The following is a 27956-nucleotide window of genomic DNA, read 5'->3' as shown; positions in this document are numbered from 1 at the left end:
TATTGTTAGGAAATCCTGTAACTTTACATCACGATAGATGTCTAGCGATGAATGCAAAATGACTGTGAAAAGGTTGAGTGCTGGATTTCGGTCTTTATTCACGGTCCAAACAAAGTCCATGAGTTTTTCAGTTACTCATCTTTGGTTAAATAACTGCAATATTTGGTACCAGTGTATCAGTTCTCTTATCGCAAGTAGAAGGGTGATGATATATCGCTATTTTGTCCCACCCCTAGTAGATACTGACTTGTTACACATGCTAACATCTACTCAACATTAATACTGAACAGAATGTGCGACAGGACACCATGGGAAACGTGGATCCATCATACATTTCTTTATTATCATGTACAAATTGTCTTCGGGTGTACAAAGCTGTTTATAAGACTCCAGTGCTCACCCCCCTGTTGTCTTTATTGCAGTAAAAAAAAAGAAGGGAATACCAGCGTGAGCGAGTCAGGAGGTACTTTGGCAAACATCATAACGTATGTATTTCAAAAGAAGGCAGGCAGAGACGCAGAGACACACACACACCCACCTTGAGCAATGTGACGTGACACAGACAACAGAGTGAGTGGAAACGCGCGTCGCTACGCATTATAAACAGAATAAAAGTTAATAAAATATTCATTTATTTTTTGAATCCATAGACACTTAAAACTAGTCTGACAAGAGGAAAACGGTAAACACCGGCCCCTTTCCCCTCATGGTCGCATCCTGTGTGTGTGCGTAGTGTGTAGTGTGCAAGTGTTTAGATTGACAGAATACGTGGGCTGTGGGAATCTAGTGTATGAACTGTATGTGGGTTTGTGTGCCTGTAAGTATGTTTAAGACAACTTTTAATATCATTAAGTACCACGATCCTGGTCCGACCAGTGACACTAACGGATGAAATGGGTTGAAGTCGGGTTTGCACCGTGAAAATCGAACGCGCACACACACACGCGCACGGACATAAACGTACATGCGCGCATTAGTCACACACACCACCGCAGACACGGACACACAAATGGTTTTGGCAAAGGAAAAGAAACAATGTGTGTGGAGATGACTAGCTGTGGGTGAGCAGTGAGCGTGAGGCAGCCTGTATATTTCTCAACATATATCCCGTCCTCTCTTCAGTTTCTGCAGGCGAAACGCAAAACCAAAAAATCGGAACAACAACAAACGACCACTCCTGTCCTCACCAACAGCCGCAGGCTGCAGACTATACACAGAAGAGAGGGGAGCCGTGGAATACAGCAAGCAGACCAGTAGCGAACCAAGGCCAGAGAGGGGAAGGGAGAGTGAGAGACATTGGGTGAGAGTAGAGAGAGCGAGGAGGAAGAAGAAGTGTATTTTGCGTAGTGAGCGTTCCAGTTTGTAGTTAAGAGTGTCTTTGAGGTGGAAGTCTCTAGTGAGGGGGGTGAGGGAGGGAGCTGGGTGATGTTGGCTGACGGGGGCTGAAGGGAGCCGCCATTCACCCCCCTCTCGGTGTGCTCTTTAGAGGTATTGTTGTAAAAAGTACAGCAGCATGATCTCATAGTGCTCCCCCGACTCAGGACAGCGAATACTGTGGCGCTCGTTGGGGTACACCTGTAGGGCAACAAGAACACACACACACACACACACACACACACACACACACACACACACACACACACACACACACACACACACACACACACACACACACACACACACACACACACACGCGGTTGAGTACTCTCTCTGCTATCTTGTCCACAGTATCCGCGTTGTGTTATTAGTATCGGTTGGAAATGGATGATTGTCGTCCATTTAAAATGGGCCTCTATCTTACCCCAGTGGTGAGAGTGATGAGCCATTACACGCCATTTCAAAATCTAGGTGGTCATCCCACTTGTGATGTCACCAGGTCACAGGGGAGGGCAGATTCTGAAAACGCTTGTAATAACTCATTCCTCTCACACCTGGTGGTCAAAGAGGGGCCCTTTAAGTTCCTTTCACACATGGATTTCTGCTTCCCCATGCGCGGTTTGAACTGATCAACAGCTGTCAGTTACGTGAATGTACCAGCTACTTTGCTTGTGCTAGCATTTAACCGTTCCATATATTACGGACCGTTGGCATAAAACATTGTTAAATTAAAAATATTTTATTGTTATATTTTATATATTTGCTCTATCCAATGTTGGGAACCACAGTATTGCAATAACTGGAGACCGTTAGACAGAGGTCCAGATAAGCGTGAACTAGTGTGTAGTCTGCGCGCTTGTCCTAATCACCTGCAGCTGGTAGGGCTTCCCAGCGCGGATGATCTGCGACACGAGGAAATTGGTGTGGAAAAAGTGCACGTTCTCATCCAGGAATCCGTGGAGAATCAGCAACCGGTTGGGCCTGAAGTGACAGGAAAGGAACAGCCATGTTAGATTAGCGGCAGCAGATATAGAGAGGTATCCCTCCTCTCAGCTGTCAATCAACATAGGTGGCCAATGAGAGGTCTTACTGTACCAAGGAATGATACCAGACTAGACGACACCGATTGTTAACGTAAGTAAAAAAAAAAGTATAAATAAAGATATATAGATACATAGATTGATAGATATATGTATATAGATATATACATACACACAAAGTTATAATTGTCAGTATTTTATTTTGGATCTGATATTTTGTGCTTTGGCAATGTATATATACATTCTTCATGCCAATAAAGACATTTGATGGAAACATAAATTTCCATTTTGCTATGTTTATTTTCAGCTACAATTGTTCTAAGAAAAATGAAGACACAAGACCAAAAGAGATGCCATATAGAAAGGAACAACGATGTCAAGGAGGATCTTCCTCCCTCTCCTCACTGGAGAAGCCTCCACTGGTGTGCATATATGTATATGTATAAAATATATACTTGATCACTGGGCAACTTTTTTACACTGCATTTACCACAATGTAAAAAAGTGTTTACTTTATATACTGTGAATTATTCTAGCACTCGGCCACTTAGTAATGTATACCGTTTGTCGTGGTCGTCCTTACTGTAGCATTAACTTAAAGATTTATTTTAGTTTTCCTTAGCATTACTTTAGCACTACTTTGTATTGTATTAGTTCTTGAACCCTTCCTTCACTGCTGCTGTGCTGTAACACAAGAATTTCCCCTAAGGGAGATAAATAAAGTGTTATCAATCGATCTAGGGAGCTTGAGAGAGACACAGAGACAGGGATAGAGTGCTAGAGATCATGAGAGACACAAACAGGGATAAAGGATTAGAGATCATGAGAGAGAGACAAACAGGAATAGCGAGTGCTTGAGAGAGACACAGACATAGATATGGATAGAGTGCTAGCGATATTGAGAGAGACACCATCAGGGATAGAGAGTGCTAGACAGCTTGAGAGAGACACAGACAGGGATAGAGAGTGCTAGAGAGACACAGACAGGGATAGAGAGTGCTAGAGAGACAGTGACAGGGATAGAGAGTGCTAGATTGTGATAAACAGAGATGAAGGAGAGCGCTCCAGGGAGGTCTTATCAGCCCTGTGAAGCCTGGCTGGAGGCTCTGAGAGAGCAGGGCGGTGCCTGGAGGCCGGCCGGCCGCAGACCTGCGCACTCACTAGTCATCTCTGGCCTGCAACACGCACTTTGTCCCCTGCCAGGCCCGCTCCCTCTGTGTGTGTGTGTGTGTGTGTGATTAGTGTCACGTACATGAAATGAGCTAGTGCAAAGGAAATACTGGAAGCAGGGTTTCAGTTCAGAATTCAGAAACAGATGTTTGGAGTTGAGGTCGATAATGAGTCATGAGAAGTTAATCTCCTAATACCTCTTACAATTTATGACTCAGATATTCCTGCTGAATCCTACAAATTTTGTTAAAGAGTCGTTGCTATTGTACGGTAAACACTGAAGTGTCTAAGTAAAACATCGGAAAACTAAACAAAATTATAGATTATAAAAATATAAACAAAAATCATAATAGATTACATATTGTTAAAGCACTTTTGTTTCACAATGGTAATGGCCTTCAGTTGATCATAGGAGAAGCCAGTTGTTTACCGGAGCTGCCAGCTCATGTTTGTATATGATTGTATGAACCCTCTTCCCTAGCGGTGTGTTGATGCCAAAGCTAGGGATACCAGCCAGCTACAGCTGGCTGTGTGTGAGTGTGCTAGCATGCGTGCGTGCGTGAGTGAGTGAGTGAGTGAGTGAGTGAGTGAGTGAGTGAGTGAGTGAGTGAGTGAGTGAGTGAGTGAGTGAGTGAGTGAGTGAGTGAGTGAGTGAGTGAGTGAGTGAGTGAGTGAGTGAGTGAGTGAGTGAGTGAGTGAGTGAGTGCTAGCATGCGTGTGTGTGTGTGTGTGTGTCACTGACTCGCTGGGCAGCTTGTCCACGTGCAGGGCCACCGAGCCCTCCTCGTAGCCCTGCTGGTTGTTCTCGGGGATGTCCATGTAGCGCTCCGTGTAGCCTGTGTCGTACGCCATCCACACCGTCACCGGGGCGCCCGCAATGGCCACCTGCCAGACACAGCACACGCGGTCACAAACTGGGGCCCCGGACCACCCTGGGACTCCCAGGACGCAGGCCTCATCAATATGCTTTTCCCGAGGCCACCGTGAGCATACCGTGGCAGCCATGGTAGTGCACAGAGAGAACGCTCAACCCTATATTCATATTATTGGCAGCGTGTCCAATGGCTTAAGGGAGACGTTGGAAAGAGACGGAAAATATGGGACTGACTAAAAGCTCTGGTTCTTCAACCAGGTGGGCCAAAAATCCAACAGCGCCATTGTGTGGTCATAACATACAACTACAGCTACACTAGGACCAGCTACATTTTTTATCATGGTTGTTTCCTGTTGAATTTAAAAGGCCCCCAATTATAACTCGAGGTAAATGTGATTGTGATTAGTCATTTGAAAATCTGCCCTGCCCTGTGACATAGTGATATCACGTGTGAGTGTCCACCCAGAAGTATGATGGACCTATCTGTCAACTAGCTTTCCCAGTGGACTATACCAACAGGTAAGTGTATCTATCCATAAAACATCCCGTTGGACATTCCAAGATGTCACAGGGCAGGGTTTGTAACGGCTTGTAATGGCTAAACAAACTCCCACCTGGTGGTGAAACAGAGGCCCTTAAAGTAAAAGTTTACATGTGTAAAAGGTGTTGTAGCTGCAGAATTCCTGCAGAAATATCATCAATGTTACAACCAACCACATCAACATGGGAGACGAGGGGATGGACTGGCTTACCTTGAAGACGTTGGGTCTCTGGATGAGGCCCATGAGGGACAGGAAGCCCCCGTAGGACCAGCCGTGGATGGCCACGCGGCTTAGGTCCACAAAGTTGTACCTCTCAGCCACGTACTGGAGCCCCTCCACCTGGTCCTCGATCTCCACCTGGCCCTGCATGCACACGCACACGCACACACACACACACACGCACACACACGGAGTATGAACTAGGGACAACGGCCCAGAACGCTACCGGGGGAATGTGTGGCAGTGGCAGCCAACAGAGCACTGCTGATTCAGCTCACTTACATCATTACATTACTTTAACTGCTGCTCTGGATAATTGACTTGAAACAGACCCAACGTGGTTCACCGTTTACTGAAGAAGAATGTCATAATCTAAGGATCCCATTGCTTTCCCTCTCCATATTTGGTAGGGCACTGATTGTGGAGCTTCAGTATTGGATAGATTGTCAGATAGTTATCCCCCCACCATGTACCACATGCCTTATTTGACCTGCTGCTCAGAACCAGGACTGGTTCATGTGGTGTCTGACCTGCTATTTAACGGGTTAAAACCAGGACTGGTTCATGTGGTGTCTGACCTGCTATTTAAACCAGGACTGGTGCATGCATCCTTGGTCAGAGCCAGTGCCAAGTCAACACTGAATCGTCATGCTAGGACACCACCTCGTTTACTAATAGTAATACTGCTATTAGTAACATACAGGACTTCTTCAGGCAGGTATCGGCTCACCAGTTTGTTCTTCAGCGCCCCTTCGAACTCCAGGCCCCGCTGGCAGGACCCCCTGCCGTCAATGACCACCACAGCATAGCCCAGCGAGGCCAGCGTGTTCAGACGCAGATACTTCATCCCCTTGAAGGAGTTGTTCACCAGCTGGACCTGGGCCACACACACAGAGCACACCGAGAAACACAATGTAAATGGAACGTGTTGGTTTCTGTCATTCAGCAGATGCTTTTATCCAAGCACCAAAGAATCGAACCATACAAGAAAGAATTGCAGAGAAAATTAAAACTGCTGCATGACTTGGTACAGGTTGGACATGTTATACAGGACATTTGAGACTTGGTATAGGTCTAACATGTTATCCAGGACACGTGGACCAGGTCTAAAACGCCGTTAGCAGCAGTGTGGGGACAGGCTGACCTGGGGGCCCCCGTAGACAAAGAGCACGGTGGGGTGCTTCCTGCCGGGCTGCAGGTTGTGGGGCTTGTACACCATGCCGTACAGCTGGAAGCCAGACTTCCCCGGGAAGTCAAAGATCTCTGGCGGGTTGTAGTCGCCTGGGCAACCTGCACGACCAGATCACAAACAAAAACAGACGTTATGAAATAATCTCATCCAGAAGGAACCTCTGCCAATAGAGGCTTGATTGCTACACTTCGGCAGGTACGAAGACAATATTCTTAAAGTTAATTTTGAATGTAAAACAGCTATGGACTGATGTTCTCCCACTCAAATAGCATTTGGGCTAGAGGAAGTTAGAAGAAGAATGGACGAAGTTCACAAGGGCCTTCATCTCCACAGTATTAGGATTTCCTAGTTGCACAAATTCAACCACAACTAGATGGAACGCCTTCCCCTCTGCTCTTAACGCGCCCTCCTGTGATGACTCATGTTTGTGTTTACCGATAGCGCAGGCTTTTTATGGATCGAAAGAAATAATAGATTCAAGCATTTATCGGAATTCTGATTTTCACAATACCTTTGTCATCAGGTTGGCAAAAAAACTGATTAAGCCAGAAACGTCAACGTAATCTTAGTGTTAGTTAATGAATGGTAACGTCCTACAGAGGGCGCTAAAGTGTAATCATACATTTGCATAAATTACATCTTGTTCTGCCACTCATGGTAGGTGGTAGTGATGGTAGTTACATTGGGGATGATTGTCGTGGTGAGAATGATGATATAGTAGTGGTTGTGGTAGTGATGGTGGTAGTGATGATGGAAGTGATGGTGGTGGTGATGATGGTGGTGATGGTTGTAGTGAGAATGATGATATAATAGTAGTTGTGCTATTGGGGATGGTAATGGTGTAAGTGGTTCTGTTGATGGTGGTAGTCATGGTGGAGGTGGTAGTTATGGTGGTGGTGGTGGTGGTAGTGGTAGTGGTAGTGATTGGGATGATGGTGGTGATGGGGGTAGTGGTGGTAGTGATGGTAATGTAAGGGATTAGGTTGTGGTGAGAATGCTAATAACAGTGATTGTGGTTTTGGGTTCCCCTACCTGGTGACTCCATCATGCTGGCCCAGAACTCGGGCACCATGTGCAGGGGGTTGCCCTCCGAGCCAGTCAGCTTGTAGACGTGCACACAGGGGGGCGTGCTCACGTTACTGTAGTGGCTGACGAACATGTCAAAGTTCTGCACACAGAGGGAGGGAACAGGGGGAGAACAGATGAACCCAGCAGAAATACACAAAAAACAGGTTTAGGTCAAATCAAGACACAAATCAGTCCACTGCAGTTTAAGCATCTGCCATGTAGTGGGTGCATTTATCCAAAGAGACCTTCGGCAATACAGTGACGTCTTAGCATGGGTGGACTATAAAGGGGTGATATCATGTTTTTCGACTTTTCCCATTGGTTTAGACTGTTATATGACGTATGTATACATGTTTTACATCTGCATAACTAGAAAAATCTAAGTGAGGGCCAGGGGGTGTATGCACAACCGGCGAGAACGGCCTTCAATGAGTGCGGGAAACAGCTGCAGTGGGCGTGCTGAAGTGCAGAAGACGCACCTCCCGTCCAACCCCAATGTTCACAACTTCTTGGGGGGGTGAATTTGCCAACGCACACGCAAAGCGTTCGACCAATCGCAACAGAGTGGTCGTGCTGACCAATCACATTAGACCGGTCTTCTTAGGAGGGTGACCTTCAAGCGACATGATACAAATCAGAGCGTTTTTGAAAGACGCTAAAATTGGATTTGCAGAAGTGTAAGAATAATAAGGGTTATTTCTAACATACAGGTATGTAACCCTATTAGTACTTCTAACTTCTATTATTACCCCCAAATGCCATTATTAACCCTAAAAAAGCATGACTTTAATGGGCTGAAGAGCAGAGGGTGGTGGGTGGGGTTCAGTACCTGGCTGACGGAGCAGCTGTGGGAGAAGCCAGGCTTGGTGAGTCGCACCACGTCGCCGGGCACCTCGTAGCTGACCACGTACAGGTGGTGCTCCAGGGGCGTGTCCCGGGTGCCCTGGAAGTACACCAGCTTGGTGGCCTCGTTCACCCAGATCTACGGCAGCACGGTGGGGACACACAGAGCACAGCGGGAGGGGGGGGGGGGGGGGAGTTTCATTAGGCATTTTTCCTCTTTTATTTATATTACAATTCATTAGGGGACTATATATATATATATATATATATGCTTGTATTACTATGCATGTCAATTATGGCACCCATTGAACTTCGGACCAACTGGAAGGAGGGAGCCCCCACTCCTGCTCAAGACTTCTTCCATGCAAATTAACAGAGTGCCCTTTTGTGCCCTCCAGGGAGCTAGGGTAAGGGGGGGGGGGGGGGGTCAAAAAAGACACTGGGCTTTACAAACATCCAGGAATCTTCTACTAGGCTCAGGTGAAGGGAATATGGGTGGATATATGCCAGGCAGAATAGATGACTTTGAAACAAGAAAAAAACATTAAACATTAAGTCGCATCTGTGCTGAATACTAATTCATTTGAATTTCTTCTAACCTTGGAGCCGTGCCGGGCCAGAACCTCCCATTCTCCACTGGTCAGCGTTACCTCCTCCTTGATTGCACATTTGAAATCCCCTGGAGAGAGAGCGAGAAGAGAAAGGATTACTCACTTCCTGAACTACCAGTTGGCTTTGGGAGTGCAAAATAGGAAATATAAATATTTGTAGAAATATAAACCCCACAACTGCAGAAACACTGACTTGACATCAATATGTACAGACGTCAAAATATTTGAAACAGTGAGAGTAAGGCGGCTATACGTCAGCTAATGGGCTGGTGGGACCAGGGAGAAGGAGGCCCTACCCTCTATGTACTGGTAGTCCCCGGACCAGTGGTAGGAGCGCGGCTGTAACAGGGAGGTGGTTTTATACAGATGGCTGAAGCCCGTCTTGGACTCGTTGACCCAAATGAAAGTGAACTCTTCGTCCGTGGTCTGAACGAACGGGTAGAAGATATCGTGAACCTGCGGAGCGAGAAACAAAAGGAGGGTACCGGTTAAGTCAAACCAATTGATTATTTGGCCATAATCAGCTTATTAAAACCAAAGCGAAATTATTCAGATAAACTAATGTACTACGTGAACAAATATACATTTCATTAATTAAAAGTAAACAGTCAAGTGATTGTTCTACATGGTCGAATCATTTAATTAAAACCAAATAAAGAAACCCCTTAAACTATCCATATATTGTATACAAATAATTCGCTGATCTACAGAGCTGTGTTGAGGCCCGCAGGATCTAATGAGCACAGAGCAGCTCACAGGCGGATAATTTAATTAAGGCCCACAGTTGTTCATCTGTTCACGCCCCTGACTCGACTATCTGCTACAATCTAGTCATTTCCTTCATGGGGTTTCCTTTTCCTCTATCCAGTCGCGGCTGGTTCCGGAGCCCCGGGGGGCCCGGCGGACTCACGTTTATCCACACGTCCGTGGTCTCCTCGTACACGATGTAGGGCTGTGTGTTGCCAGGCAGACTCTGCAGGCTGTCCAGTCTCTGCGCGGGGTCGTCGGTGACGGGGACGAAGAGGGCCGGGGGCAGCAGCACCAGCTGGAGCCTCCTCTGACAGCGGTCCAGCAGCACTGCCCAGCCGCTGGGGGGGGGAGGGGGCGGGGACGGGACAGAGGGCGGGGATGATGAGCATCCTCATCCATGGATCCTTTTCACAGAGGTGCCATGTCGTCGTAGGATAGTCACAGGTGTCGCTCACGTACCAGGGCATAGTTAGTATCACCAGCTGAGTCCACTACCTTCGCCCTGGTACATTACAGTAGCTGAGCCATAACTAGTGTTATGAGCAACACAGGTGTTTGTCCTAAGACTTTGCCTGTGTGAAGGGTCGAAAACTATCAATTAATGATTGACTGTTCAGTAATTTAGCAGAGGATTTTATCAAAAGCAACTTTCAATCAATTCAGGTACATGTCATTAATAAGCAGATTCACCATCTTGCTGAAGTATTGCTACAGGTTAGGATGCGGACATTAGGAAACCAAACCCAGAACCTTTCGGCAACACAATGGGGACAATCCTTTCACTGAGGAGTCGAACAGAGTGAATCACAGGTGTTCTCATAACAGTATTTATTGTTATTTTCCTCCGAGTACCGGGACACGGAGAGTTGACTCATCTTACTAGTTACTAGTGAAGATAAGTCAGAGGAAGAAGTATCTGTGAATAGGCGCTACACATCAAGAGGGTTGTTGCTTTACCGGATACTCATCACAGTCACTCACTATTTGCCGTCAGTCGTCCAGCCGGCTCTGGCGATGTACTCTGTGCCGGGAAAGAGTGTGGTGAAGGGGAGGACCAGCTCTTTGTCTTGTGTGCTGACGATCTGTAGGACACACACACACACACACACACACAGCGTCCATTAGCACCACTGTGATGGAGGGGGGGGAGGCAGAGAAAAGGGGTTTGTCAGTGGTCACTTACCCTGCCTTGATGATCCGTCTTGATCTCAGCCAGTTTAAGGGTGGCCTGGGGATTTTTACTACCTGTTAAATAAAGAGATAAAGATGAAGTGAAATGATTGAATGAAATTATTCATTACAATCATTCTCAACTGTTTTGGTTTGGATGTGACCAGGATACGCATGTTGTCTCACATGTCCACGTTGCCTGATGGAAACCTGCTGTTGCATAAACAGAGGAAGAGTGTATCTGTGTGCGTGTAGCTGTGTGTTTGTGCATGAGTGAGGGAACCTGTGCGGGGGTATCTGTAGGCGTCGGCCTTCCTCTCCTCCAGGGCAGGGGAGGGGACATGTATGATCTCCACCTCGCTCTCGTCCACCTCCTCATACAGCAGGTACATGGTCTTCCCTCCGTCGGGCTCTGACAGACACAGGATCACCCCCACAGTTATGCCGAGCACAGAGAGGGACTATTGGCACACACTCAAATAGAAATGCATGAGATTAATGACAGCTCTATACACACACACACACTCACACACATTCATTGCACTACAATATTAGTGATCCAGTACAAGAAACAGCATCCACAGCACTACTTAAGGGCTTCTTACTTAAGAAGATCTCATCTCAAGTCATGCTTGGCATTCCCCACATCAGTCAGACACACACCTTCTGTGGCTGAGGGGCTCCACCAGTAGCCAGTGAAACGGTCAAACTCCTCCTGGATGACAAACGTGGCCACGCCCGCTGACTTGGGGTCCTCCTTTACGTTGTCGAGACCTGGAAGATTTTAAGAAAGAAAGATAGAGATATGAGTTATTAGAGTTATTATCCAGTTGGTGGCCATAGCACTTGGAAGCATTTGATTACAAACTATTAAGACATTATGCACACTTTGCATAATGTTTAAATAGTGACCAAATGTCTGAGCTAAATGACGTTGGTGAAAATAAGGAAAATCCTTCAATCATTTGTGATGAGAAATGATTACGTAGCTAACTCTTTTCCCTTTTCATCCCAAATTTCCTCCCAGCCTCCCCCAGCCTGCTGCGGGACCTCGGGCCACACGGTGGCGCTGTGCTACCTTTGTGGCAGAAGGTGAGCCTGCGCTCCTCTCCACTCTTGATGTTGGCCATCCACAGGTCGTTGCTGTTGACGAAGGCGATGAAGTCCGGGTGCCCCGGGCAGATCTTGGGGTCCATGCGGGTCCCTGAGCAGTGGGTCTTCACCTCCACAGGCTTGATAGGAGAGGACTGCTAGAACCAATGCAACACACACACATTCAGTCCGAGAGAACTGCATGGATCCACCTACAGGTTATGAATAATCCCCTTTATTTCTGCCATGTTAAAGCGATTGGTTGAAATACAATAAGAACACATGACCTTATTTACAAATCTTATATAATTTATTAGAGCCAGCCACGGTTTCAGCTGGATTTTGAACCTTGAGATTTTTCTAAAAACAAATCAATTTCCACCATTCATTTAGTTTCACTAATACAGCTTTTATCGTAAGCTACTTTCGGTGTATTCAGATCATTAAAGACTAGAAGATGTAAAGATATATTGCCAGATGACCTCATCTCATCTTATTTTCAACAGCTTATTCATGGTCTGGTCTCGGGACCAGCAGCTCAAGCAGCCTGTTGATGCAGGAATGTATATTGGGGTTCGACCCCAGTGCCCTTTTGTCTGGGAGTCCAACACCCTAGCCACTGAACTATCCTCATCTAAAGGCTTCTGTGTCAGTCTCTTTAGCAGCCAGGTCATACTCACAATGAAGCCGTTGTGGCCTCCGTCCTGACAGTAGAAGAGGCTGTTGCTGGCCTGGAAGAGGAACAGGCCCGTCTTGGCGTGGTAGTCGTAGGACGTGATGCCGAAAGCTCCCAGTCGCTTCCTCTCCCTCAATAACTCTTCCTCACGGGAGTACGCCCCCTGGTGGGGGGTGGCCTGAAAGGTATAACAACAACCTCATCCATTAGCAACACCCCACGGCAAGCCTATATATCAGTGATCATTTAAACCGTGACTAATATAAACACTTGAGGACAAACTGGCAATGGTTTATTTCTCAAATTGGGTTCAACAGCCCACTTGTGTGGAACTCAATTTGTATTAGTTTTCTTTAGCTTGTCATCATCTTTGCTCCCACCTAATAAAGTTAGCGAACAGCCCTCCCCCTGGTCGAATTCAAACTGCGGTTATTAGATTACTCTTATCTCCACATGGATTGTCAATTCATTATTGATTATGTTATTATTTGCTGATTGTTTTCTCATACGGAAATTGCTTCTAGTTTGGTCTTTGCCCTAAACTTTAACATGTTTCATCCATTGCTGTGTTGTGGTTATTGTGACTAATGACAGGTTATGAGTTTAATGAATCTGTCTTCATAACATTGTGTTAATTGGTATTTTCGCCATTATTCCATGGATAGCAATCACAGCCCTCCCTGGCAGGAGTGAGCTCCAGTGTTCTTTATGTGTTTTATTTACTTGCCATTTGGAGGGCTTATGGTTAGTGTAGGAGAACCGTAAAGCCCCTGTAATACTGTAAACGTAATAAAGAGCTACATAAATAAACTTGAGCGATCAGATACAAGGTCAAGAATGAAAAGTAAACCCATTGAACCCCTCCTCTTATCTTCCATCTTGTAGGGCGCAATAACAGAGCTAATCTGCTCCCCGAGCAGGTCTGAGGAGAGGGTCAATGTGAGACTGTACTGTTAAGACATTCCAGCCGCAGCAGCTGTGGGAAAACACTGTGGTTCGGTCACCATGGTTACGGTGTTGACGAGGAGGACAAGCAAAAAGGAAGAATTTTCCTTTACCTGAAAGTGATCCAGCATCTGCTTCCATGACAACACGAGGAGGGCCTCCTTGCGAATCTTCTTGGGGATCTCCGAGTAGAGCAACGAGTTCTCTCTGCTTCCATAAGGCATTCCTGGGGCGGGCAGATGGGGGAACATTAGGCTGTGTAAGACGGAGGGCATTGCACTGGAATGCTGCCCCCTCCATGATGTATTTGTTGACCCCTCCTGGAGGGCCTATGGTATCAGAGAAAGGGGCGATTCAATGTGCTCACAGTTTCCTTGTCATGCTTCAGTCGAGGTAAATTATCCTCAGAAAAGACACGTGATTCAGATTATGTATGTGTGTGTTGTTGGGTTTGTGAGGGGTGTCAGGGGGGTTTGTGTGGGTATGTTAAACTGACAAGTAGCTCTCATGTGACATCATTAGCACGGTTGTGTCAAATTAAAACTAACCGAGGTAGTACAGACGGTGGGAGTGGGGGCCGTTCTCTTCCTTCTTCTGCACAAACTGAAAGTCGTGCGGTGCCTTGTTGGCGATCATGCCCGAGTACTTCCTGCTGCAGTGGATAATGTCCCGCAAGCCGTCCCAGGAGTGCTTCTCCACGTAGAACTGAGACGGGACGTCCTCCATCTCCACTACCTCCGTGCTGTCTGAAAGCCCGTCTACTGCCGCCATGCTCACGCTGACACAGCTGCTGTAGGGCAGTATGGAAGGTGTTGAACACTCAAAACGAGGGCTATCGCAGCAATGACATATGTACATTGCACAGTAGCTCAAGCTTTCTGTTAACATGAAGCCGTCCAGTAGCCTCAAATGCTGGAAGACTGCTAAAAGCCTGTTTCACAACAAATGAAATTTAACAATGAGTCAAGAATTTGGTAATAATACTGTACCTTTTCCAGATACCTTCTGTATTGTCACAAAGCTTGACCTTCTTGACTCTATGCATTCACTGGTCAGCCCACCTCACAAAAGACTCAACCTAGAGACAACAAATGTATGTAACCAAAATTAGAGTAGGGGAAGCAAAACGAGTGATGCGATACAATGGGAGTAGAAATGCTTTTCGTTCTCCCGGCAAAATAGTTTAAGAAGTGTATCCATTAGAGGATGATAACTATTCACAAATGGGCTTTTTCAGTTCCTCTGAGAATTGACTCACCATCATCAGAAACAATCGAAACAGAAGACTTCTTAAGCTAAATAAAATCACCAGAGAGAGACAGGTAGCAACCAATCCAACCATTCAATAAGGCCATGAAGGGTTTTCACAACAACACCCTGGATAGAGATCTGAGGTAGACTGGATAACATTCACAACAATAAGGTTAGAAATCTGAGGTTAACTAGATCGCGTGAACAATAATAAGGCCAACACTGTGAGCGGGCGAGATGCAGATTCTGACAGCTCGTTAGTCACGTCATCCTTAGTTTCCACAAACAACTTCAAATCTCCATATGATACATCCTCGAGTTAATCAACGAAATCATCAAATATTTAAATAAAGCTGACCATTTTCGTTCCAGGAAAATATATTTTTTAATGATATAAATATCATCTCTATACATGTAGAGCTTTATATATATCCTCATTGGAGTCAGCCGTGAGCAGGGTGTGTGTTGTGTGTAAGGGAGAACCGAAAGAAATGTTAATCACAGTCACCGTTAACAGTTAGCTACGGTAGCTTACAACCAATCTTTGTTCTCCAATTTCAGCTAGTCATTCACACTGGTTAAAACGCCGGCATTAACAGCGATCAGCGATGTTATCACTCAAGAGAGCCTTAATAGAACCGTATACATATTTCCTTTTGATTGAAAGCTACTGTGTCCAGTGGTATCCATAAAATAGACATCCCTCGCATGATCCATGACAGCTCTAGCCTGTCATTTTGGGCTTTCCTCTCGGCTAGCCTAGCTACCGTTAGCCTGGCTATACACCAGCTAGCCTGTCAGCTAACGGTTACTGTGTTCTTCAATCAACCAAATAGGGGGGATCCTTCAGCAATCTGAAAAAGGGGAAGCACTTACCAATCAGGCCAGTGTTTTTCCCCCCTAAAAAACCCTATGCCTTCCTAGCTTGGTATCAATAAACAAATGATGCAAGTGCTAAAGGTTGTATCCATGGCCCAATACTGGCCAGACGCAGTGTAGCTGGCTCTCGGATCGGGGCGGAACCTAAAGCTAAAGCAGCTGACGCATTCGGTACATTTTCAGGGCCGCACTGACTGACGTAGGGGCAGAGCAGCCATGGGGCCGTCATTGCTGCGCTGCGTTTTGCAAGCCCTGGTTCATCAACGGCAGAGCTGATAATCTATGTAGGAACACGTCGGCGAGTTGAGTTTTATCAGTTTATAAGCCACATTAAAATACTTCACGCTCGACTTGTGGCTAATCTTTTCCCTTGTGTGGCCAGTCTCAGTCCCTTGAAGCAAATTATTTTCTTAACACTCAAATGACTAGTCACCTAGCCTGCCTCATAAACCAGACAAATGTTATGAATAGCTAAAACCGTTAATGATGGCCGTCATTAACAAAATGGTAAATAAATTTGATCGCATCAGCAAATTATAGCATTACATTGAGGCATCATCTAGTAACATTTTTTATTTTCAAGTTTCCAATTTCAAACCAAAAGAAGCAAATGAGTCAAGTGTGTGGCAAGCCGATTTTTATTTATATAACGAAAACAGCCAGTCTACTTCAGAGGGATGAAACGAGAAGAGTGTGTAGCTCCAATACCAGGGCGACCGTGCTTGACTGGCTTGTAGGTGATGGAGAACTCTCCCAGGTAGTGGCCACACATCTCAGGCTGGAGGAGGAAGGGGTGACAGATTAGTGTTGAGAAGATGGATGTTGATTTGTGTAGCATCGGTGTAGATGCCATTCAAAATATCACTTATGTACAACCAATACATTCATAATTATTTCAGCTTTGTAGACACAATCAACCTTTATTCATTTATATCAAAGCAGAATTTCCAAATGTCAAGTGAAACTGATAATAGCAACATTTTTTAAACATTCCATTGTACATTTCCATACTGTTTTGGCTTGGATAGACCTAAGACTTTGCATCACACCAGCAATGTATTCCCATTCCACACCCTGTACTTATCATTTTTTATTAACGTGTTCAACCATACCAATCTCCCTCAGGTCGAATTAGGACTGATTGTCACACCATGTATAGGTACTTGGCAGTTCAAATCTGGAACTTTGTCCCCGATAAAAGCTAGTTGTACAGACTTATAATTAATGCAGAACCTGTGACGCTTGTCATCCCAGGCCACCATAAACATTGAACGACTCAAACTACCGATGAGCAAAAGAGGGCAACAAATAGTGCATCCCATTAGAGACTGAATTTTCATTGGACATATGCAGGCATGAAACAAAAACAGAATACGTCCTCTGAAGTCTCACCTTGATTTCCACCTGGTTGAAGGTCTTTCCGTTGTACACGCCGACCATTGAGCCAACCATCTCGGGCAGAATGACCATGTCTCTCAAGTGAGTCTTGACCACCTCCGGCTTCTCCATTGGGGGAGCCTCCTTCTTGGCCTTGCGCAGGCGCTTCAGGAGGGACTGCTGCTTACGGCGAAGGCCACGGTTAAGCCTTCTCCTCTGGCGGGCGCAGTACAGCTGCATAAGCTGCTCACTGGGGAGGAGAAAGGAGTTGGGCACTAGAATCACACTGATGAACTGGCATCAGGTCACCATGGGGGTTTTGGCATCAATGATTGTACTGCATCGATGATTCACTTTGGTTCTCATTGTGTCATTTTAGCATGACAAGTATAGACCTTGATTGCAGTTATAGGAAGTTTCTATTGAAACTGTATTTACTAGCCATCTATTGTGTGGTGTATACCTTTTAATAATTGTTTACTAAAAAAAACGTCTTTACTTATGCTTTATTCTTGACAAGTCGTAGTCCAAGACTAGTCCCACAGTTATAAAAATGTCACTACAGAATGACTATGTACTGTCCACTTTTGATTTGATTAGTCCTGTTGACAACCATTGCACCATAGCTGGTCCACTTCATTCTACAGGATGACAGATGACCCGTTGCATTAATGAGGCAAATGGGATACTTACTAGGACATGTCCAGGAGCTGGTCCAGGTCCACACCTCTGTAGGTGAACTTCCTGAAGGTACGCTTCTTCTTGATCTCAACGTCCGCCTATGGAGAATCCATTTAACGTTAGCATTGAAACATTCGCACAAGACACAGGGGAAAGAGTCACATTTGACCAGTACGTCAACACTACACGTAAATGAATGGGCATTAAACCCGGAATGATCACCAAGCCCTCGTGGAAGTCTATATCACAACATCGGTATTTGGGAATAACCAGTTAGCTTAGCCATCCACTGCTATAAACTAGGACGATGCCCAAGTGGTAAAAAGGGATTTAGCTGGAGTTTTTTATCACAATTTAGAATTCGTTTGATTGTAACTATGTGAGCAAGACGGATAGGTAATTTCGTGAACTATGGAAGCATTATGGGGTGTAGATGAATATAGATTTTTTTATGCCAGAAAGGCTATACACCTACCATCTTGCCTGGTCTTCCGGGGAAAAGAACAAACCAAGTCTCGTTTGACCTAATATCGCGGGAGTGGGGCTGGGCATCCGGTCTCTGGTTAACGTTTCCTGTCTACACATGTGTTTACATTTTTTGGCCAGCAGATGGTGTCATCTCACATAAGCGAGTTGGTTTAGCTGTAACCACAGCAGTAATAAAGTAAATTGGGCTCAGTCAAGACAACTCTTGTCCACGCACTTAGAACTCACCAAAGAAAATAATCTAACAGTAAGTAAAAAAAAAGGAAACGTGATCATCTCCCGAATTTATTTATTTCCTTTTTGTTCATCACTCCATCTTAGAAAAACAATACCAGAAACTACCAAAGGCTACCAAATGACCCAAAGATAAAAATCATTCAATCATTTATAAAATTTGCTATTCACTGTATCCTCATTGACATACGCAATCATGTGATATACATATTTATGTACAGAAAGAACAAACTCAAGAAATTCCATGTTAAACGAACAGAACAATCAGAATCAGATAATTCGTTTTTTAGAACACTTTATTGTCAAAAGCATATACTGTATCTCAAAAAGGCATCAGGTATCATCTAAAAAAACGGATCTTGAGCACATTTATACCATTTATAGTATCAAATTATGTTTACAGTCCAGGTAAGAAACAGGCATAAATTATAACATTGTATGCTCATAATAATATAATGATATGCTTGGTCCTTATACCACTAACGCATTGTTCACATAGAATCCAGTATTCTTGCTTGGAATGTTAAAAACCCTTATTGAGTACTTTAAGGCCTGACCTTCCACCCGACAAAATGTCTTTATTCCAAAGAAAACAAGCTGGGCTCCAGTTGTACTGGTTATACAAACAGGGAAAATATTTCCTTAATAAAAAAACAAACACAAAAAAATACAAACTAAACTGAGATTGAAGACAGAATGTCACAGTCCATGGTTTTGTTCCCACAACACAGTTTTCTGTTTCCCCATCGGATTTAACCAGTAGAAAAAAGTCATGGGTCATATAAACGGACAAATACTGAACAAATGGAACCGGTTGTAACATATTCACATTATTATGTTTTTGCTGCCACAAATAGTACAATAGTAAGCCAGTTTTGATCTTTGGTTTAAGAGATTTCATGATTTGACTGCTAAAAAATGTAACCCTGTAAAGTCAGGTTTCTGGAATGTAAAGTATTTTGATTAAAATATAGGATGTGCGTCTTTGGCACACCATCCAATCCCTAGTTTTATAAAATGATCTAGGAACATTGGCATTCCCAGCGGGAATTCCCTCTAAAAGACAATGGCCTTAAAAAACTATAACTTAAAACAATACAACAATACAGCTTGTTGGGATGATTGAAGCAATGGGAGGCCGTTTTTTTTACCAACATAATTAATGACCACAGAGTTTAAAAAATAACCTATGAGAAGTTGAATGCATTGAGCTTCTATATTTGGAATGTTTCAAGCAAACTCCTCCTTCCTTTTGACGTCTTTCCCCTCTCCCTTCCTAATAGTCGGTCCCATCGTCGGGGTACACCCGCGGCTCCTCCTCCTGGTAACCCTGATAGCCTTCGTCCTGGTAATCGGGGATGTACTCCCTGGCGCTGCCGGCCATCTCCTCGCCCTCCGCCGCCTCACCGCCCGCTGGGCAGTACTTGGCGTCATAGATCTGCCGTCCCAGGCCGAAGTTCTGGCCCTTCTGACTGGCGCCCTGATTGGAGCCCATCTGCAGGGACGTGGTGGTGTTGTCGCACTTGTCTGTTCCCAGCTTCTGGTCGTAGATGGCGCGCCTCGTACCCGGGGCGGTCATGCCAGCCTGGAGGAGAACAGGGGAGGGAAGCAGAATAAAAGTTAGACCAGGGTTTCTAGGTAGACTAGAAGAGCGTCCTACAAAAAGACAAGAAGCTGGATGCTTAGATGAGAAATGTCAAATGTCTGGCGGTAACCAAGGGATGGCGGCGATGGCCATTGTCACTTTTTTCCTTATTGTGAACAAACCTACTGGTAGTTACCGGTCTAACCAGGATTATCAACATCCCAGACAGAAGCTAAACATGCATTTACCACGTAGGGCTGCAGAGGACACTTGGTTGACCCTAGAAAAATGTCTTCATTACATTGAGGACATATTCGTTAACGTGACATGGGCATGACCGACTTGTCTGCACTTGTTTTGTCAAGTAGTGACAAACTATGGAATAACCCTATGGTGTGTGTGGATGTTGAAGCTCCGTCAGAGCAGCGGCTTATTTAATGGCCACGTCTGAGTGAGGGTTAGGCTCCCGGACATCTATAGTATAAAGCTACGGTGTTTGTTGCATTTCATATAAAACATCGCTCATTTTAGCGCTTGTACACAACAACTGTACTTAAAAAAGTATCACACCGTTGGCGTGGGTCGTAACCATGGGGATAACACGCCCCCATGTCTAAAACTCAAAACTCTAACAAAACTCAACTACTATAAACACACATTTTTTAAAATCAGACATTAAATAAACCACTGCTCAGACAGAGTTTCACCATCCACACACACACACCGTACCATTTTGTGTCCCGGACGCCTAATCCTCACTCGAACATAGACATCAAAATCAACCGCTGTCAAGAGCTTGCATATGCACACACCTTGGTGTTGTACTATAAGTGTCTGAGAAGCAAAACATCATCTTGGACGCGGCCTCAACGGCTGCCCAGACAGAGCACTCCGAGTCCAAACCCAGCGCTGCCGGTTGGGTCGGGATGTCCAAATGCCTCAGAAAAGGCACTTGGACATCATGAAAAGAAAACCACCTGCTTTCGGAGCAAAGTGAAATGTTCACAGTGTTTTGTGGGAGATTTGCCAAAACATAGGATTGTAACTACAATAGAATAGTAAAATGAAAAAATAGCATAGATCTATGTGGAAGTCAAATAAGACACATTACAAAAAAAGAGTTCTGGCTTCACATGCTCTTTAAGTCTCACCTGCATGTCACTTTGAATAAAAGCAATTGCTGGAATTGTAAATAGGGTAGTGCTACAGGCTTTTGAGGGTGGGGACCGACAGTTCGCTTCGGGGCTGAACAACAAAATGTTGGCTAATGCTGCGTCATGGGGAGAAAATAAATACAGGCGATAAATACAGCTTTGTCTCAACATGCCTTCCAGAGGCTCCTGTAATACACGTAGTTATGGCATTTAGTCTTAGGTTGAAAAGATTATATGTGGCCTATACACTATCTTTCTCATCTAAAGTACAGGAAGATTGATCACAGGAACACACAAGGCCTACATTATCAAAGCCAGGTTAACCATTCCCACAGTTTGTTTTATTATTATTATTATTATTATTATTATTATTATTATTATTATTATAGACTTATTATTCTTATTTAACTTTCATCCAAAGCAGCTTGCAGTGAATTTAAATAAATGTCATTAAGTAGCAGGAGGGGGTCGGGATGCCAAAGGTAGACTGCAGCCATTCAGGTTCAAACCCACAACCTTAAGACTTGGCATCAAACGCCATGTTCAGGTACATTGTCACCCCTAAAAACAATCATGAATAAGGTCAGTGCACCTGGCTGGCTCCCTTGTTGGTGCCCATCTGCAGGCTGATGGTAGAGCTGTCCATGGGGGCCAGGGTCTGGGACTTGTGGTCGTACAGGTGTCTCCTGGTGCCGTATGCATTCATGCCCGCCTGGCTGGCTAACTTGTTGGTTCCCATCTAAAATGAAACAAAGGATGAGGATATATGAGGGAGGATGGCCTACCATGAAGTACTGTATTAATATCAGGGCAAAGTATGAAGCATTAAATTAGAGAAATTATACATTTTCACTGAGTAAACACTGAGCCAAACACTGCAGTCATAGTGTATCTTCCTCCACTGCGCTACAACAGGTCACATCTATGACCTGTTGTATAAACATCACCATAACAGAGGCTTCAGAGAGGAACAATAGAGCGCCTTCTTCTAGGGAGCATGACATATTGTTAGGCAACAGTTTCACCTGAAACGCTAGGGCACATAACTTTGCAGGCTCGTGTCAAGTTGCACATGCACAAATTTCGAATCACATACCATTGTCGTGTACCCAAAGTACAGGTACATGAAAGGGGTTACTTAGTAAGCCTGTGATTAGCAGTCTCAATGGTGATGTGTAAATACAATTGTAGTGAACCATCTAGACAGGTGAAGGAAAGTGTGGGATAACCTTGCATCAGGCCAAAGAAACTGCCACTGGCTTTAGCCACTGAGTAGGAATCTGAGAGCAGGGCTGCCGGTGTGTACCTGCAGGCCGATGACGCACTGGCCCGCCTTCATCTTCTCCTCGTCGAAGGCCCGCTCCTGTTTGTCGGCGTACTTAATGCCGATGTCCACCCGGGGCTGGCAGCCCTTGGTCTTTGCCTGAGGAAGCAGACCGCAGCGTGGATATGGGATCTGGTGCTCAACTACTAAACTAGGACTTCATTGTCCTGCCAGATGGACCCATGTCCTGCAAGCTAGAACAACAGCAAGACCAGTGAACTCATTTTCTACTGGCAGATTGTAATGAGGCCATAAACAATAGGCAATATTGCAAAAACAATGTAGCAATGTGGCTTTCGATAACATTACAATAACGTATGACCCTTTCACCCTAGTGTGTGCTCACCCTAGTGTCGTTTATCTGGCAATATACAGAGCAACACTACCTTCATTAATTTAAGCAACAACTTAGAAATGTTGATGTTGAATTACACTCTTCTTGTAGACAGAGGAAAAGTAGTGGGAGGGGTATTGGGGGTGTCATTATAAAAATACTTGGCCGGCCTTTTTGATTTCTAGAATATTTTAGTTATATGATGTATGTGTTGAATTTTAAGCTACGAGCAGGTTGAAATGTTACACATTGCGACTTTAAAATGTCATTATTTTTTGTCGTTGATATTTGCTGTTTTTAGATTATTCTCCATTAAGTTTTTAAACTTTAGGTTGCATGGTTGTATGAAAGGTTCTTCAAAATAAATTTGGTTGAGTCGTGTTGAGGTTCGTACGGTGAGAAGGTCTCGCCCTATCTATTGCCATTGAGTGGACAATTTTATTCCAGACGTGAAACCATCAGGAATACATAGGGGTTCTCACCATGCTAGCGAGCGCCAACAGTGTCGTCTGGACCTGCGTCATGTTGCCGCTCTCAAACAGATCATTTGCCTCAAATATATCATGAGGCCTCAGGCCATACATGGTGATGGCTTTGGTGAAGGTAGTCAGGTTCTCCAGCTGAAAAACACAACCGAGGAAAACCTATTGTTAATCAAATTAAAAACAGAAGTAAGGAAGGACTCTGGAAGAGTAAGACTTCCGAAAACTTGGCTTGAAACCTTAGGACTGGATAGGTTTTACAAGTGGAAAAAATAGGCTTTAGCTATTATCCATTATAAGCAGTGCAGACACATCAAGATGCAACAGTTTTCATTAATCTGTTGGTTTTTAAAAGAGTAACTCACCTGATGCCAGTTCATGGAAGACTGGTTGATCTTTTTCACAGAGCCTGGCTGAAGTTTGTTTATCAGCCTGTTACAATGTAGGAGAGGAAAGGGAGGAAGAGCAGGAGAAGGGAGGTATTCTATTGTGAGTCCATGATATATTGAAAATACCAAAGCACTTCCACTTTCTTAATAACATGAGGCAACAGTCCATACACAGTGAAGAGGATCCAAGATATGTGGGAGTGCCATCCGTGACAAACTATGATGAACACTTACTGACAGAGTGTGACACCATTCTTTAGACCCTTCTGGAAGTCTGGCCCGATAGAGCAGCCGGTCACATCCTCTATCCACACCCTGAGCTCCTCCTCCTTCTGATGGTCATACTTCTGGGCAATCTGGAGGGACCAAAAAGATTATAAACATAAGTTTGTTTGGGCGCAGGAAAACTGCTTTTAATATTACTAGGAATTTAGACATCAGAAAGAGGATTATAATATGCACACGTCGCTGTAGGCCTGAAGATTTCTAGATCAGTAGTTCTAAACAAAAAATAATCATATTTTATCGTGTTGCAGTTTTTCAGGATAAACCCTGTAAAGCTAAGGTTAATAACTGCTTCATAAAAAGAAAAGGTTTTTATTGAGCCTTGAGCCTATAATCTTCTTTTATGCTGAACTCTAAATTCCACAGTTTCCCCAGACGTGATGTGTCTGAGTAGAACGTTGTTGTGCACGTTGTGAAGGTCTTAAGTGTGACAACGACATGACCCAACTGAGTCCCACAAAAAGGACATCCTGGTGGCTAGAGTCCTCCATTATATCCAGAGGCTTAAGAAAGTAACCGGTACCAAATAAAAAGGTTTGCAGGAAACATTTATGAGCCTTAAGTTAACACAACACACAAGGTCCAGACTTCCTCGTGAGGGCTTTATTGTTCACTTCGCTTTATTGACTTTCTCTACGAAGAAAGAAGGTGTGTGTGTGTGTGTGTGTGTGTGTGTGTGTGTGTGTGTGTCTGACCTTGGGCTAGGCCAGTTCATTCAGGAAGTGCATAATCGCCTGTGTGTATACAACTAGAATATTCTACTCTACTGATGAGTCAAAGTGCATTACACTTTCAGAAAACAGTGTAGGAAAAAAACACACAATACAACAAGGTAAATTAAACAAAAAATCTTTACAAAAAGATGAGGTCCTGATAAGACAAATACCCATGTCCAAGCAAGAGACTGAACTATAAAGAATTAGAGGATTGTTTGTAGGCCTACACTATTTAAACCCTAGTTGTACCAGGCACTTGGCTTTTGTATAATTGCACAAAAAAATGGGAGAAGTCTTTTCCCATTATATTGCCTTATTTAATTATCTCATTATTAAAAACTAAAATTTTCCAGTTCAATTGACCACAAAGCATCCTAAAGATGTAATTTAGAAGGGCAGGCGGCAGTTGAGGAATTTCAACCCACGGTGATATTACAATAGTTTGAATGCCGCTGCTAGAATGTAGGCAAAAAAACAGACTGTGTTAATAGGCACAATGTGTTCCAAATAGACTAAGGTTCAAGAAAATGTCTAAAGTGTGAGCGCTAGCTCCTGCATCCGCCTACAGTTGAGCTTCCGAATTCAGAGGAAGGAAAAGTGTTAAACCCTCAAATGCTTCACGGGCCAACCAAAGTCACGAAGCACCGGAAATGCAACTTTGCTCAAAATGTCTCGCCCTTGATGGAATACACTTATACAAAGGAAGGAAATACAACATATTTGCTTTACACAAAGCCCATCTAATTATATAGGACCGGTGGAAAAATATGGGGAGGGGTTTGACAGACCCTCTTTCACCATACAAGGGCACGGCCATGGAATGTAAGAGAAAGGTATAAATCAGTTGGGTGGCCAATGGCACAGTGGTATGTGACGAGAAAAAATACACTCCCTTCACACAGATACCTTGTGTATTTGGACTGATTAGGCAGAACGTTTGGAGTAGCACATTAGGTACAGGATCACTATTAAAATTAATTAAAATAAACAACAGCTACGATTTACCACAAGCCAGTAGTTCCTCCATGAAAAGACCGATGCATTCTTACTTTATTATTATTTACTTTGACCATGCATTAATTTATTGATTATGTACAAACCCAGCATTGCCACATCAAGTGAGTGGCAGTGGCCAAACGGTAACCCTATCTACTGGGTATCCGAGGTATTTTAAGTGGATCTGGATGTGCACTGATGCTTGTTGGCAGATCCAAACAAACAAGATGAACTCAACCTCTCAAAGGTTTACATTCCAAGACGTTTTCGGGAATAAGGGAAACAGACAACAACGTTAATGATCAACACATGGGTTTAGTCTAGACTTTTGGATAATTCTAGACCCTAGCGGAACATAGGAAGCCGAGCGATTCCGGGTTCAATAATCGATGTGTCCATTTTTTTCTTCTTTTTTAGAGTCTTTGAGCAAGATGCTCATGGATGACATGCATCTGAATTCACTCCATTTTGTATGACTTAGATCCACCTGGATAAAGATCTTTTAGTGGAGGGAGAAACAGCCTCCCACAGTCCCACAGTGCATGAGCACAGAACAATGTGTGAAGGGCAATGACAAGGATGCGGGACATACCAGGGCCCTAATAAAACAACATAATCTACTAATACGGATCACAAAGCTGGCCACACAAGTTGGACGCACATTGGACACATTGTTGAAAAAAATAAATAACTATTTTGCCACAACGACACACTTCCCGGGCCAAAAAGACACCGCCCATATACTTCTTTTCAAGTGCCTCCCACTCCCACCACACGCAGTCAAGTTTTAGGCTGAAGTCAAAAACTTTACGTCCCATAACACATGGATAAAGCTTGTGCCCAGGCGATTTACATGATTTCATTCAGGTTAAAGACTATCCCAAGGTCGCAAAGCAACGTGACATCTTAACCGGTGCTGTCCTGTGAAAGACGACAGTGAAGCGTTCTGTCGTTGCAGAGGGAGGGTGAGTTGAAGTTTCACAGTAATATTAAATATACATAATAAATGATACAAAATTACACTTTACTGTACTTCTAGGCTAACTGTCATACATACCTTATTTTTTACTTCCGCTGAAAACCCATATGAAGGTCCCCTGTTAAAGGCCGACATTGTCAACGGCTAGATTCGCGAGAAGTCAAAAACTTCGTGAGTTGTAGTGAAACGATGGCGCTGAACGTATTTAGTTTACCTTCCAATGAGATGTCGAGCGGACTCAAACGTGCAGACTTCTCTTTGACGGGTGCACCAATCACAACGCTCCCTCGGAGCGTGACGCGTCCCTAATCGATTATAGGCTCCGCCCCTTCTCTTGCTGACGTCGTGATTGATATCAAAAAGTCCTTATATGGAATGAAACTCCCCGAATTCCTGAAGGTGGGAGTGAATGGGCCGTCCCACCCAAGCATGCCAGACGTACAGCGGCCGCTGCCGTCTATGCGGGCTTGAGTCACCTTCGGGATGGGAAGTAGGGTTCATTGTTGCCAGATTGGACGGGAAATATGGCCCAATCTGGCAACACTGTTAGGGTTTGACGGACTACCAGACTATGCGCTTCTGGAGGAATTGAATGACGTAATATTTTTACATCAAAGCCATATGGCTACCGGAAGGCACAGATTACCCTAGATTTTTTTATTCCAAAGGCAATCTAATGGAAGAATGCTATATATGAATTGAAAAAACTCGCAGTTTGAGTTTATCTGCATGTTTTCTTTCTAAAGGCCTAGTAGACTGAACGTGAGAAGAAAGGAAGTGATAGATTGATTTGAATACAAAACTTATTATATTGCAGCAGTTGGGCCTATCACAACTGTTAAAGCTGAGGAACAGAACAAACATTTGAGGATCACAGACAGTCCACACCTATTGCTGGTATATTTAAATAACAGGATAAACCTGGTCGGGACAAGTTGTCAGAGGCTTAACAAACCAACCAACAACTACACAGGGACAATTGTATTTTGGTTAGCAAGGGACACAGGCGTCAAATGACCTAAAAATAAAACAAAACTGCCCTACCCTCACATTTACATTTAGGGTATTAAGTAGATGCTTTTATCCGAAGTGACTTACAATAAGAACATTTGTGAATTATGGAGGCACAACAAGTCATACTTTAAGGCAAAACTCACATACTTAGGACCTCTATTGGTGTGATCTATTAGTTGTTAAACTACTAAATTAATTAGTACTAATTTCATACAGTTAGA

The 27956-nt window shown here is 44.2% G+C and overlaps 3 protein-coding genes across 3 annotated transcripts; all 3 read right to left on the bottom strand.

Annotated features, from left to right (window-relative positions):
• Nucleotides 1–319: 319 nt before the first annotated feature.
• dpp9 (dipeptidyl-peptidase 9) lies at nucleotides 320–15830 on the bottom strand. The gene is made up of 21 exons (XM_079751014.1): nucleotides 15697–15830; nucleotides 14559–14647; nucleotides 14118–14356; nucleotides 13683–13795; nucleotides 12629–12802; nucleotides 11935–12106; nucleotides 11520–11630; nucleotides 11140–11268; nucleotides 10870–10931; nucleotides 10668–10768; nucleotides 9847–10024; nucleotides 9233–9392; nucleotides 8925–9004; nucleotides 8312–8464; nucleotides 7447–7582; nucleotides 6367–6512; nucleotides 5953–6099; nucleotides 5214–5366; nucleotides 4330–4472; nucleotides 2247–2358; nucleotides 320–1575 (listed from the first exon to the last, which is right to left on the bottom strand). Exons 2-21 carry the CDS (start codon nucleotides 14612–14614, stop codon nucleotides 1483–1485), a joined length of 2658 nt encoding a protein of 885 aa, XP_079607140.1. The 5' UTR covers nucleotides 14615–14647; nucleotides 15697–15830; the 3' UTR covers nucleotides 320–1482.
• A 491-nt stretch (nucleotides 15831–16321) lies between these two features.
• On the bottom strand, nucleotides 16322–18276 carry rps15 (ribosomal protein S15). The gene is made up of 4 exons (XM_079751012.1): nucleotides 18233–18276; nucleotides 17770–17855; nucleotides 17092–17326; nucleotides 16322–16477 (listed from the first exon to the last, which is right to left on the bottom strand). Exons 1-4 carry the CDS (start codon nucleotides 18233–18235, stop codon nucleotides 16364–16366), a joined length of 438 nt encoding a protein of 145 aa, XP_079607138.1. The 5' UTR covers nucleotides 18236–18276; the 3' UTR covers nucleotides 16322–16363.
• Nucleotides 18277–18613: 337 nt separating this feature from the next.
• On the bottom strand, nucleotides 18614–26948 carry cnn2 (calponin 2). The gene is made up of 7 exons (XM_079751011.1): nucleotides 26800–26948; nucleotides 23980–24101; nucleotides 23722–23788; nucleotides 23357–23494; nucleotides 22523–22639; nucleotides 21809–21955; nucleotides 18614–20062 (listed from the first exon to the last, which is right to left on the bottom strand). The coding sequence occupies exons 1-7, from the start codon at nucleotides 26854–26856 to the stop codon at nucleotides 19754–19756; spliced, it is 957 nt and encodes a 318-aa protein (XP_079607137.1). The 5' UTR covers nucleotides 26857–26948; the 3' UTR covers nucleotides 18614–19753.
• Nucleotides 26949–27956: the final 1008 nt, after the last annotated feature.

This window comes from Pollachius pollachius, assembly GCF_949987615.1.
Source record: "Pollachius pollachius genome assembly, chromosome: 14".
Lineage (NCBI taxonomy): Eukaryota > Metazoa > Chordata > Actinopteri > Gadiformes > Gadidae > Pollachius > Pollachius pollachius.
This window is presented reverse-complemented; position numbering and strand designations above follow the sequence as displayed.